The 14,118-nt window shown below is 42.7% G+C and overlaps 1 protein-coding gene across 1 annotated transcript in view; it reads left to right on the forward strand.

Moving 5' to 3' along the window:
- Window positions 1-14,118, forward strand: part of cacna1ab (calcium channel, voltage-dependent, P/Q type, alpha 1A subunit, b) — a 99,401-nt gene that overhangs the window by 70,287 nt on the left and 14,996 nt on the right. Inside the window, exons 35-42 of the mRNA XM_026302958.1 lie at window positions 2,704-2,820; window positions 2,923-2,988; window positions 3,513-3,610; window positions 3,760-3,910; window positions 4,077-4,204; window positions 4,822-4,918; window positions 12,055-12,160; window positions 12,515-12,622. Of these exons, the coding sequence (XP_026158743.1) occupies window positions 2,704-2,820; window positions 2,923-2,988; window positions 3,513-3,610; window positions 3,760-3,910; window positions 4,077-4,204; window positions 4,822-4,918; window positions 12,055-12,160; window positions 12,515-12,622 (871 nt within the window). The remainder of the gene's footprint in view (window positions 1-2,703; window positions 2,821-2,922; window positions 2,989-3,512; window positions 3,611-3,759; window positions 3,911-4,076; window positions 4,205-4,821; window positions 4,919-12,054; window positions 12,161-12,514; window positions 12,623-14,118) is intronic.

Consider the following 14,118-nt stretch of genomic DNA (forward strand, 5'->3'; position numbering starts at 1 on the left):
TATCTCAGCGTGTTACCTGTGATCTGTTTATCCGTGTGTCTGTGTTTCGTTTTATGAGCTAAAGATGATGATTGATGTCTAGACTGCAAGTTTGTGGACTTCAGTCCCTCTCTGTTGTCCAGCTACTTTATACGTTGTTCCTTTAAACAAATACCCACTGACACGTTCAGGTTTTCATTATGAACTCATCAAGCCTCTGACTAAGGTCCTCACAGACGTGATTAGCAGTAACTGTGCTAATTACTGCGAAGCAACTGTGTTTTCAGATGATGAGAGTCAAAACTGCTGCTTTCAGCTGATCATTTCTGGAGTCTGTTTTCATTACCTGTCTGCTCAGCGGCGGCTCTGACACCAGATTTATTTTTATTTTTTTTTACCATCCACTGCTAAAGCTAAAAAAAGAAAAGAAGAATATGGTTTTGTAACAGAGCTGGCATCAAAGACGGACTGAAGCAGCTGTATCTCATGTCTTTCACTGTTGTTGCTGATTTGAAGTTGTTTCACTGCCTTTTCAATGACACCCATAATGATTCCGTCTTCCTCTTCTATCTCTTTACATGCTTTCTTTAAACCTCTCTACTTTGTTGGCGCCCTACGCCCCTCCCACTCCCTCCTCCTCTGATAAAATCCATCCAATCAAAATGCACTATGAAATCCTTCATCGTGTTCTCCATCTGTGCTGCGCCATGACATGTGGTGGTGGTGCTGTAATGATGATGATGATGATGGTGTGCGTTTCGCCCCTTGCCCCCTGCCCAATAAAACACACGATCAACTCCCTCAAAAAAAAAAAAATCTCTCTCACCCACTCACAATGTGCTCCAACTTACCAAAAAATATTTAAAAAAACTTCCTCCCCATTCGTCTTTCTTCATCTTCGCACATGTAGAATCTGGTTGGTTTGTAATTTATCTCTCCAAGCTTTCTGCTGCATCCTCATTGGTCCTGCCTTACCCCCCTGACCCATTCCTTACCCCCAGTAACCCAGTCCCCTGTGATCAGTCTCAGCCCTTGACCCCAGTGCATGCGCTTTCTGGACTTGATGACATAGTGAGGTTCATTATTAACATAATGTATATTTTTCAGAACAGGAAATGCACTTAGATGCATATTCAATTCCTACTAGGAAACTTTACACAGCAATGTTTGTACAATAAAATATTTCAAGTCGTCTTTTAGTAAGAAAAATGCTTCTGGTCAGAGTTTATAATTCATCCCACGTAAACTAAAACTTTCACTCATTTTTCAGCCAGCTGGATTGGTGATAAATAACCCCGATTATCTGTTACCAGGCTGAGTTGACAAAACAGAACTTTTATATTTGGCTCCTGGCAGCGGTTTGTGCACCGAATTAGATAAACTGGCATCTTGTTCAGGATGTAGACGGATCCCTGTTTGATGCTGTGTCCATCTTTCAGCTGTTTTTAGTGCAGGATGTCTCAAAATAAAGTTAAAGTTTAGCAAGTTAATAACATTTAGGGGGGAAAATAAAATCTCACACCTTTAGTGCAACTAAATAAGTGAATGTGTGAATACAGAGTTTATGATGTGCTTGGCCTCACTGGCCCTACTGGTCTGCATGTAGACCAGTTCTTGCCTCAAAACGTATGTTGCCATGCCAAGCCATGCCATGCCATGCTAAGCCATGCCATGCCTGCACTGAGGCTGCTCGCTAGTCCTTCCTCCTTCCTCTCCCTCTTCTTCCTCTTCATGCTCCTCTTCCTGCCTTGCCTGTCAACCACAAACACCAGGGCCTCAACAGGCTCTTTAGCTGTTGCAGATTAAGTGTCTCTCTGTAAGGAACCACAACATAAAGTCAAAAACCATATATAAGACTGGATTGCAGCCCACGGAAGCACTCACTTGAATTTTAAGCTCGACCTGCTTTTATGCTGGGTGCTAGAGGGTGCTTAGAAAAACCAGCAAAAAATGATTTTTAATTTTTGGCCATGCAATCATCAATGTTCACTAATAGATTTAAATCTGTTTAAATAAGTGCCCACAGTCATGATGTGTCCTTTTTGACATTGGGTTGGGCATTTAGGGGTGCAACCCAGATCCCACTGTAGTGAAAAATACTCAGAAAAACATGAAATAAAAAAAAAAAAAGAACACAATGTGGAAATATATAGGCTTGACTCTGTTAAATGGAGCTGGTTCCATTTTAAGGGCACCCAGCCTTGTATTCAGGTCTGTCTAATTTATTTACACTATGGCTGCTGTTCTCTGGAGATGAGGTGGCAAGTCTGGACAAAATTTCTCATATCCAGGGTCACAGACAGCCCCAAGCCATGCTCTTTTGGCAAAAAGAGCATGCATGAGTGTGTGTGTGTCTGTTGGAGTGTGTGTGGTTGACAGGCACAGTGCACTGTGCTCCATCTTGTGTGGCCTGCTTGCCCCCCCAGAGATCAGTGCATTTGGTTGTCTTAAAAAAAAGGCCTTCTACTGTACCAGATTGGATGATGACCTTTAGTCTCTGAATTTAATTTTCCTTGTTTCTTCTCTTTTTCTTTGTTTCCTTACCTTTTCTCTGTCTTTCTCTCCTTTATAATGCGATTATGTTTGCAGTTGGTTAGGTTTTGTTGGTTTTGACTTCCCCCTCTCTCTGTGTCCTCTCTTTTAGTTTTTGTGTTCAGTTAGAGGGAGGCTGTGCAGGTGTTGTGTGTTTGCTGGCACTGACTGTCTTCTCCCTCTCTGATGTAGAATAACTTCATCAACCTGAGCTTCCTGAGGCTGTTCAGGGCAGCTCGTCTCATCAAGTTGCTGAGACAGGGAGAGACCATACGCATCCTGCTGTGGACTTTTGTTCAGTCGTTTAAGGTATTCACTCGTAAACTGCTGCACACATCATATGCAAAGTATGTGCAACCGCAACACACTTGACAGCTCTGACATATTTCCTGTCTCTCTGTACTGTGGTAGGCTCTGCCATATGTGTGTCTGCTCATTGCCATGCTCTTCTTCATCTACGCCATCATCGGCATGCAGGTGAGTCCTGCCTGCTTAGATTTTTTTTAAAGTGGTACGACTTTAGATGTATATCTGACGTGTGGGAATAATTGTACATCTGGGAGGGTGAGAATAAACATGTACAACATCTGCCGAACTGGGGCAGTAGATTTATTCAGATTAAGATAAATGTATCTTTTTCTTCAATACCACAATGTGCAAATGCGTCTTATATTCAACAATGTAATTCTTGTACATTAAGTTAAATTACCCAGGGTTCAGCAAAATGTACTTTAAGTGTCAAACTTGAAGTTATTTCCTATGCACTGACGATTGTGCACATTAATAGTAGTTTAAACATTTTAAATTATGTTGGATGGTTTAATATTTTGCAGTACATTATGTACAGTAGGTTTAATATACAATCAATGATGTATCTAAAATATAAATGTCATACTAAAAAGTACAGACAAGTGTTACACTGCAGATATAGAAGTGGCATAAATTCTGCTCTCTCTCCAGCTGGTGTGGTTGATTTCTTTTCCCACTGTTTGTGTGTGTAGTTATTTGGGAACCTGGCACTAGATGAGGAGAGAGAGGGTGCCATCAATGAGCACAATAACTTCAGAACCTTCGTCATGGCCCTAATGCTGCTGTTCAGGTGAGTCCTTCCATCATTCCTTAAATGCACACCTTTCTAGTTCCTGCTCATGTTTCCAGAGCTGTGCTGTTTTGGTTGATGTTGACCATTAGTTGATCTCTTTCTGCTGCTCCAGCTTTCATGTTTTGCTGTGTCTTCTCCTCATGCAGGAGCGCTACTGGAGAGGCATGGCATGAGATCATGCTGGCTTGTCTGGGTGGTAAAGAATGTGACCCGGCCTCAGGAAACACAGAACCTGAGTGTGGCAGCACCTTTGCCTACACATACTTTGTCTCCTTCATCTTCCTCTGCTCTTTCCTGGTGAGAAACCCCCACAGAATGCCCCCTTACAAAAGTAAGGTCCTGCTGTGAGGCCCCTTGACACGCAGTGCTTCTTTCCAGGACCCTGCTTGTTGGCATTAACTGAGGTCTATGTGAAAACAGGAAAAACCTTTTCTGTGAGGTTGTTTGCTGTGTTCTGACACAGATGCTGAATCTGTTTGTGGCCGTCATCATGGACAACTTTGAGTACCTGACCAGAGACTCTTCTATCCTGGGGCCGCATCACCTGGACGAGTATGTAAGGATATGGGCCGAGTACGACCCTGCAGCCTGGTGAGTCGCACGCAATTGTACAAACACAAAGACATACACATGAAGTATCAAGTACGTATACTTTCTCATGCAGACATAAACAGAAGTATGGACAGACGAATGCACAGTTAATAAATAATGCTAGATGTGCCTACACGTGATGAATGTAAAGTAACTCTTGACTTTTTCTCCCGTCCCAAAATGGTGACTAGCGACGTTAACTCATCCAAGAAGTTTTACAAGGAAACATGATCTACGTCGTGTGATTGTAGCAGATAAAAGTGGGGCAGCTGAAGCTGGTCTGCCTGAGGAGAGAGCTCTCCAGCTTTCTCCATGTCTGTCTGGTTGAACTTTTCTGCCTTCTTTCTCAGTTGTCGCAGAGATGAATGTAACCCTGTGATCTTCCTCTTCGCCCTCTGTAATGTGTGTGTGTTTAAACATGCATGAAAGGAAGGTGTATTACACCTCTTTGTCTCAGTGTAAATAAATGCTCTCTCCTTTTTTTACTTTTAATTTTTCCTCTTTCATCTGATCTGCTCCTCTTTTTATTCTCCAACTCTGATGATTTTTTTTTTGGTCTTTCTCTATGATCTGTGTGTTCCCGTACCTAACCTCCCCTCCTTGTATTTTTCTTGCAGCGGGCGCATACATTATAAGGATATGTACAGTTTATTGCGAGTTATCTCCCCTCCCCTGGGCCTTGGCAAGAAATGCCCACATAGGGTGGCCTGCAAGGTTTGGACCAAACCCCTAAAGCACAAACTTAAATGCAACCTGCTCGCCTTTAAGAGACTGGAATGAATGTCGCTCTTTATCACTTTTAAATCAAATCCTTTACTACAACTTTTTCTTTACTTTGGTTTGAATTTTCTTTTTGGGTTTGCATTATTCACTTGTTTTAATCTCATTCTGCCATTGACTCATTTTGGGCGGGGGGGGGTTGTTGTATATGCATTCTGACATGATAATGAGAATGTTTGGGACAATGCAGAAATGCGCACACACACACTTGTACACGCACGCACGCACACACACCAGTTAGCGGTGTGTGAAGCATGAGGTGGTGCACTGCACTTGCTATTGTCTTCTGACTGAACGCTGGGGAAATGACACTGATATGTTCACGTATAATTCACTAGTATGTAAACAGTAGAGTCTAGACTCCAGTCAGCCATTGTCTTTTATTTCTGCTTGCTGTCTAATTTTGCCTGGGCAGAAAATGGTTGAGCGATGTGCATTGTTCTTGTTTGAGATGGGGTTTGGGTGTGAGGGTGGTCGGGTCCTTTTAGTGCAGAGACATACGCTGAGAGGGCTTGGTCTGAATGCTGTCACCATGTTAACCTTTGTGTTAGCCAGACCAGTGGTTTCCAGCCATGTGCCTCAAAGACTCAAGCCCCTGCAGGCTTTGATTACTCAGCTGACTCTGCTGATTTCAGCTATTGTGCTCGGTTAGACGTGACTCATGTTTGGGAACCTCTGGGCTAAGCAGCCTGTAATATTTAATGTGAAATGTCAAAGCCACTATGTGCAGAAAATTTATATAACAAGTAAAACAGTGTGTTTTTAGTATTTTCAGTGAAAGTCGCTGATAGTGGCTTTGAGGATTATTAGGCCTGTTACAAGCTCTTAATAAATGATGTGCACAGCATCACAAAGGTTTATGCAATAAATAAAATATGTCTCGGGTATGAAATTTGTGACATATTCTTAAAATGTGCAGCAACTTGCATTGTCAACCTCAGAGGGATCAAATGTAGCTCAGGCCTTCTCTTCAAGGTTCACTTTGACATGCAATAAAACCACAAATGGTCCAGCAGGGACCTTGTGTATCCCACATGCGTGTGTTAGCACACCTTGTATGGATAATGTAACAGGCCTTATGGTAACAGTGTATATTCGGCGTTACCTGAAATACAACAACCGTTCGGCCAAACCTGCTCTGTTTGTGGCTCTGGTGAATGGGGAAGGAAAGAAATGGGCAGGGTGTTTGTGTAGTTTGGGGCAGGGAGTCTGGGCATTAAAAGGTCTTATGTCCACCAGGTATCTCTTAATAACTACCTGTGCTGACAGATGGTTTCTTGAATCGTTACCGTTTTTAAACGGTCAAGAGATGTTACATATATTTTTTTCAGTTTGCACCTGGTGATATCGAGCCATGCAGATAGCAGCACCTGCCTGCGGCCGCTGATTTGTGGTGCTGGCTCACGCTCTGCACTCCTCTCACAGAAGTTACTGAACAAGTGTCACTGTTGAGCTATTGTTGTCATATGTCCCAGTCAGTGGCATCTTCTTCAGAGCTATGAGACCAGTAATGTGACTGGTTGACAGCATATTTATTTATTCATCTGGCCTTTTGCACTTTGATCTGTGCACACACATGAACCAAAACGTAGCAGGTTTACTTGAGGATACCCACACAGACCATATGCCTAAGACCACATTGCACATCATTGCACTGAATCTTTTCAAAGTGAGATCTATAGATTATTCTGAGCAACTAGAGTTTGAATCTCTGAGCAGTGTAAACTAAATTACATTCACCTGTATTGTAAAGTGAATTGGAAGGTCATGTATCTCAAACCCTGGACAGTTACAGTATATGAGACTATCTGCATAGCTAGACATCACAAAAACAGTGACTTCTAAAAGCCCAAGCCCTGCGTGTCGTCGTCAGGAGGCCTCCCATGACCATCTGAAGGTGCAGCTGTGTGCAGAGGTTCCTGGTGGACACGCAGCCTCAGTCAAGGACTGCACTGACTTATCATTGTGAATCACTCCGATCTCTGCAGCGGTGCTTTTCTTTGCCTGCTAGAAGCCCTGCTGCCTGTTCTATCCGAGCGGCAAAAGAGGGCGAAGGCCAAAAAAACACCCCAAATCCCCTTTTCACCTCGCATAGAACGGTTTCTCAACAGCAACTAACTAAACTAAATAACATCTCCAACCCTCCCCCCTTTCCCCAAACTTCTCCCTCCCTTCCTCTCCTCTCCCCTACTTAATGATATGCCAGATTAGAAGCCAGGTAACACACCCCCTCGTTCTCTCTCGTTCTTTTTCTTTCTCTCTTTCTCTCACCACAGCAACCACATATCCACAGCGATCAAAACAATAACCTCTGTGTATTTGTTTCCCCCTCTTCCTTTCCTTTGTCGGTTTCTTTCTTTTTTGCTCCCCATGTTTCCTCCCCCAAACAAACCTCTGTGTCTGCGTCCTCCTCCCTTCGACCTCCCTCTCCCCTCCCCTCATGGTTTTTCTTTCTTTACTTTTCACGTCGTCCATTTTTGTTTGTTCTGTCTGTTGTGTGCATGTTGGTATGTGGGTGTGTGAATGCTTGTCGTGTGTGTGTGTGTGTGTGTGTGTGTGTGTGTGTGTGGGTTTGTGTTTGCGGCCACCCCAGCGGCCGGATCACTTACACAGACATGTATCAGATGCTAAGACACATGTGTCCACCGCTAGGCCTCGGGAAGAGGTGTCCTGCCCGGGTCGCCTATAAGGTAGACTCGCCCCCCACCTTACCCCTCCACCCCCCTCAACCACCACCCCACCTGCTGCTCTCGCTCCCTTCTATCGTTCCTTTATTCCCTCTTTCTCTTCCCATCTCCGTCCTTAAACCTCCCCATCGCTGGGGAAGAGAACCTCTCCTGTCTTATCAGCTGAAACCTCCCTGTTCCCTTCCTCCTCCGCCTCCTCTTCTTTTCCCTCTCCCTAACCTCTGCCCTCCCTCCCTCCCTCCTCACAGCGGTGTTCTCCTCATTGTCTGTTAGTGGTGGTTGTGGTGGTGGTGAGCGCTGTCCTCTCTTCTCTCTCTCCGACCACGGGGATGGAGGGATGGGCTTTTGTCGTGCAGTGAAGTGAAGTGATAGTGAAGTGGTAGTCGATCCTCGTTCTGTTATTTCCTCCCGCCAGGCCGCAGGAGCAAGAGAACAGAGGAGGCTTTGCCAGTCCTTCTGCAACCTGCACGGACGCACTCACGCACACACACGCATACACCCACAACCATGTCAGAAAAACAGGGATAGAGCCACATCTGTTAAATGATTTCTCCTTTTCTGTATTCGATTTAGAAACCTGCAAAGAAAGAAACCTTTTTTAAACAGTTTTTAGAATGTTTGCACATTAAACAAGCCATAATAACCTTGTCTGTGCAGTTTTGTTAACAAGAGTTAACATATTTTTAAATAAACCAAAGATTTAGGGCAAAAATTAATGCAGAATCATATCATCTGGCAACATGTGTTACAGGTGTGATTGTTATTATAACATTTTCTTCTAAACACCAAGGACATTACTTGAGTTCAATAATGATACCCCTGATCATATATGTGGAATTGTGTATGGTCATATATGAAAAATTTACACAATCCCTCTGCTCTAGAGGCCAAAACACATAAAACCATCATGGAATAAATTTAACCAGAGTTAAATTCACACACTGCAACTATTTGCTTACGATGCTGGTACAGAAGGACCGGCAGGGGTGTTCTGTCTTCAGTCCTCTGCGTCTCTTATTCCTGTGGATGGCACTATAGTGCACACATACACATGCCAACATTATCACACACACACAATGTGTACTTCCAATGCACATAATAATGAATTATGGAATGAGGAAAAGTTCTGGCCCATGTGTTTTTTTGTTTTTTTGTCTTTTTTCAAGATACTTTTTTGACACCTGAGCAAACTTCGGCATCTGTTTGTGCCTCAGACCACCAGGGTAAAGATTTGGGTCAAGCATTTCAGCCTTCATGGTCTCTTTGTCTCGTTCTGTCCTCTTTGTCAATCATTTTCTGGCATCCAGATTCACTAAAATAGGTTTGAACAGATCATTTGCTGCTTTAGGTGTCTGAACACATCCTATATTTTTTGTTGTTTGTGATTTTGGTGCTAAAAGGCTTTGGAAAGTACCAACACAAAAGCCGATATCATAGAAATTATACCTGATTTAAAACCTTATTGTTTTTAGAAAAAAAAAAAAAAGAACTTCATGCACTTTCTGTTTTTATTGAATCTGGAATTATCTGATCAAAGAATTTGACTTGACATTACAAACCAGCTTTCAGTCCTTGAGAGTTTTTTTCATGTTTAGGACTATGGACAGATTTGGGGTTTGTTACCCAGACCTACAAACAGTAATTCCTTCTCCTTACTTCTCCTTGTATACACATCATACATAAAATTAATCAGTATTAAAAATGCTAAGCCTTTATGCAAATAGTGTACAAGCTTAATAAGTATGAGGCGTGAACAGAGTCTGCTGTTACATTTTAACTGGATCTGGATGTCAGTACCTCCTTCACTCCTGTTTCTCTAATCTAACTTTTGATTCTTCTTTTCTCCTTTCTCCTTCTCTTTTTCTCTCCTCCTCACTATTTTTTCCTAACTTTTGCTCTGTCACCTTTCTCTCTCTCTGTCTTCCCTCTGTCCTACAGAGTCACTCGTCCGTCAGCAGTCAACATCCGTGTCCATTCCTTCATAGCATCCACCCGTTCATACGCTCTGTCTCTACCTCACCTCTCCTGACTGTTCTTTCTTCTCCTGTCTGTCCAGAACGTCAGAATGTCTTGACAGTGGCCCCCATCACATACTTCAGCCATCAAAACCTCCCAATATTCATTGATACAATTTCATAGAGAAGGTCCACTGAAGAAAGTTCTTGTGCTTTTATTTATTTCTTTTTTGTTTATTTATGTCAGAATAGCGAGCAGGAGGTTAGACATCCTGAACCTTTCGACACTGATTATCTTTAACGATTAGACAAAGTTCTTGATTTTCCCTTTAGTGGACACTAGGCCTCAACTTTAATGGAAAAATAGTTTTGATGACTGTACTGCTACGACACCTTGTTTTTTGAAGTTGACTTCTGTTCAGTAAACTTATGTCGGTGTTGTTTTTAGTCCTCGTCCTTATATCTTGTCTTGTTCTATGATTTCATCCTCTCTCTTCTCTTTTTCAATCTGTCTGCACACACACAAGGAGTTTCTCTTTTAACTTCAACAGACCCACGTTCTCTTGATTCTGCTTTTACTTTTTCAGTGTTTTCACAATCCTCCTCTTCTTCCTCATTCTTGTCCTTCCCTTTTTATATGTAACTACATCTCATGGCCAAGCTTAGAGTCACCTAGTTTAACTCAACTAACTCCTGTCCCCACCATGTGTCCCCTTTGATAGACCCCTGTCCCCTTACCCTATAGCACTACTGCTACTGCGTAGTCTGGTTGGTCCAAAACAAAAAACAGAAAATAAACATCAATCATCTCTTTTTGATCTTCTCTATGATTTTTTTCTTCTTTCAGGGAATGCCACAACTCTAATCCTCTCTAACTCTGACACCCCCTTAAGACACTGCACCCGTTTGGCATTGAGAGAGATCTTGACTTGATAAGAAATGCTACTTCTGTCCAATCTGATTAAGAGAACCATGAGATTAAATATATTTAGAGAGCCAAAATAAGATAAGCAACAAATCTGTCAATATGTAGGATCAATCCAGTTGGATTGAGGATACTCTCTTTGCGCGGATGCACGGCTGCTTGTATTGTGAAAGTGGGTTTTGGGAGAACTGAGGGATAATGAAATGGGTAGGTGGGAAGAGTTGGGGCAGGGAATGATGTAAAAGCATGTTGCATGCTCTGTGTGGCTGGGATTGTGGGGTTTTTCTATAGGGGTGTTGCGTCTTGTTGCATGTCATTCTTGCACACTGTCGCATGGCTATGGGCGACATGAAACCTGCCTGCTGCCTGCCAAGAGCTGTGGATGTTGGCTGATGCCCTCTGCCTGCCGCACACTGGGCTCTGGGCATGCCCGACACTCTCACACACTCAAGAACACACAAGCACGTACACAAACCCACCGCCATTGTAATACTGTGCTTGCATTGTGAGTGCCCAACGCTCATGTTCGTAGGTAAATCCAATGGACGCCAAGTGGTGGGGATAGTAACAAGCAAATAGCCCCAGCTGGCCCCACTTGTTTCGTTCTATCCTTAGGTTTTTCCATTGGTTTTACCTGGTATAGACATGTTTAGACAGGGAACCTCCTTACAGGTAGGGGGAGCTCTATAGCAGATGCCTCAGTTAAATAAAACAACCGCAGTCTCCTGAAAAATAGCAGAATTACACCAGTGATACTGTTATTGTTCTCCAGTCAATCTATTTTGTCTCCAAAGGACTTCAATTAAGCACCCTTAATTGCAGTCTGTGCAAAACATTGTGTGTAAGTGGGTGGGGAGGGACGTTGGGGGTTGTAGGGGGTGGGGGCAGTTTGGTGTATGTGTACTGTTATATATATTTATATATATCTATATGTGTGTTACCACAGAGATGTGTAAATGCGCCAATGCATTCACACATTTAGGGAACATGGGCACAGGTTGGGTCGGAGGCCATTTTGACTCCGATTGTTCTTCCTTGTGGTTCTTGGCTCTCACAGTTGCTTAGCAGCAGATGGCCCTCATTGGATAGCTGTGCTGTCTCGTAGAGTATCACTGGAAAAACAGGAGACACAGGGACTCACCTCTGTCCTCAAGCAAAGTGGTCTTGCACTGTTAATGCATGCAATAAAAGGTATGCCACAGATTTACATTCAAATTAATCTGTTAATCTAGACTTTTCCTCAAGTTGGAAAATAAAAAAAATTATTGTATCTAAAAGAGTTTTAGTGTCGCTTCATTCCGGCATTAACTCTAATCTGTCTCAGGGAATCTGAAATAAAACCTGGACAAATCCAGTCTATTTGTAATTGGCTGTTGTCTATGGAGCTCTCTCAACCCAGTCCGTGATCCCTCATCCCTTCCCGTCCCCTGAGGTTCAGGCACACCACTCTTTAGTAAGGACATGTCCCTTTCTCATCCTGTCATCCTGACTGGCTCTCCACAGAGGCTGCTGCGCATGGATCTGCCGGTTGCTGATGACAACACGGTGCATTTTAACTCCACCCTCATGGCTCTGATCAGGACAGCACTGGATATAAAGATTGCCAAGGGTATGGCCTGAATGTACTGTCATCCTTTTATTTGCTTTTCTGAGTTACTTTCATGTACGTTCCTGAGCTATTCACGGGTTTGACTTCTCACCTCTCAATGACAGTTTCTCTTCGACATAAATGGCTTAAATTGTTGTTACAAGCGTATCAAAAGCCAATTCTGACATTAACAACTTGCTTTTTATGTTTTGGGTGAATGTGTACGTGTGTGTATGGCTAAATATATTTCTTTTGTGTCTTTGAATCTCCTTTGTGTGCTCTGTACCTTTGCTTCATGTTTATGTGTGTGGATGTACTCGTGCTTTCTGCCTCTGATACCTGAATGGGGTCACTGTGGGTCGTGGGACACGTCAGGTGGTGCAGACAAGCACCAGATGGATGCAGAGCTGAGAAAGGAGATGATGGCAATTTGGCCAAACTTATCGCAGAAGACGCTGGACCTGCTGGTTACACCCCACAAGGGTAAGTCGCAGGAAGGTGGCGCACAGTGGTGTATATGTGTCCGATCACTAATTCACCAAGAGGACAGCTTCTGCCAGCCAGTGTCATTCACTGCTTTGCATCTCCTGATCAGGCTCCTACAGCATAAACACACATTCTGTACAAACATATACATGTGCATTCATACATCTACCAGGGCTGATTCTGTACATCCCAAATGTCCTTCTGGTAAAACAAAATATCTACACAAAGCACTTACCAGATTGCCCTGAAATTAGATATCAACATTTCACAGATGTTGGTGAGCGCCTGTGTTATTGTAGAGCATCATCATTCAGTCAGAATTCCCCTTATAGCAAGTCGCTCGTGCACCTTTTGTTTGTGTGAATAAACATCTTACACATGAAGGCACAGGTACTGTATTATAGGCGCATCAGCACACAACACACACACACACACACACACACACACACTGTTAATCTCTCCATTCATTCAGTCAGTCCTGGTATCAGGAGGTGCCTGCTATAGAAGATCCTCTATAGAAGTCTTTTCACTACAGGAAGTATTTAGAAACAAATAAACTAGTAAAGTAGCTCTAGCAATAATATGATTGAGTGTGATTGAGAGAAATCTTTTTAGAAAGACTATTTAAATGATTTTAGTACTAGTGTGATTATGATGCATGTTTAGTGATAACTTCAAATTGTTTGGCTAAATGCATGGCAGCTAGTAAGGTATAAGATATGCACTGTCATGTCTTATTGCCCAGTAATATAATAAGAGAATAAGATATGTGTGGCCATATCTTATCACACATTGATATAAGTTTTAATGCTAGAGGACTTGTAGCCATGCCACTTTGAAAAAGACACTGCTCATTCAGTAAAAAAAAAAAAAAAAAAAGTTATTTGACAACCAAAACACAGCTCAATGTTTTTCTGATTTTAAATGTTTGTGTGTTTCATCCAAACTCTGGGGATACATGTCTGGAGTTTTTAGAAAAAAATTGAGCTCCTGTTTTCCAGGGATTATTTGAGTGAGATGTCAAAGGGTTTCTTAGTGAGATGGCTACCTCGTCCTCAGCCTTAAGATTAAAGATTAATTCCACTCAACGTCTAATAGAGCAAAGTATTAAGAGAATGTTACTCAATAAGAGACAGTTACATCATCTGGCTGTGAAAAGACTATTGGCTCTGTTGTGTTGTAATGTAATATTTTCATACACCAGCAAGTGAGTGCAGTTCTGTTTCTACTCAGGTTTCAGTGTTTAGACAGTGATCGTGGCCCTGTGATGGACTGGTGACATGTCCAGGCTCTGGGTCTCATCTCCCTGGATAGGATCCAGCAGGTCCCCGTGACCCTAAACAGGAATAGATAATGCATGGGTGGCTTTAATATCTTGTTTGAAATTCAGGTCTTTGCCTCTTTGGACTGACAGGAAACAGAATTGTCCCAGCTGCTGGTGTATTCTGCATGTTGTTGTGATTTTCTGTGTTGGTGGTTGTGTATCAATCTGT

This window comes from Mastacembelus armatus, chromosome 1 (assembly GCF_900324485.2).
Source record: "Mastacembelus armatus chromosome 1, fMasArm1.2, whole genome shotgun sequence".
NCBI classification, from domain to species: Eukaryota; Metazoa; Chordata; class Actinopteri; order Synbranchiformes; family Mastacembelidae; genus Mastacembelus; species Mastacembelus armatus.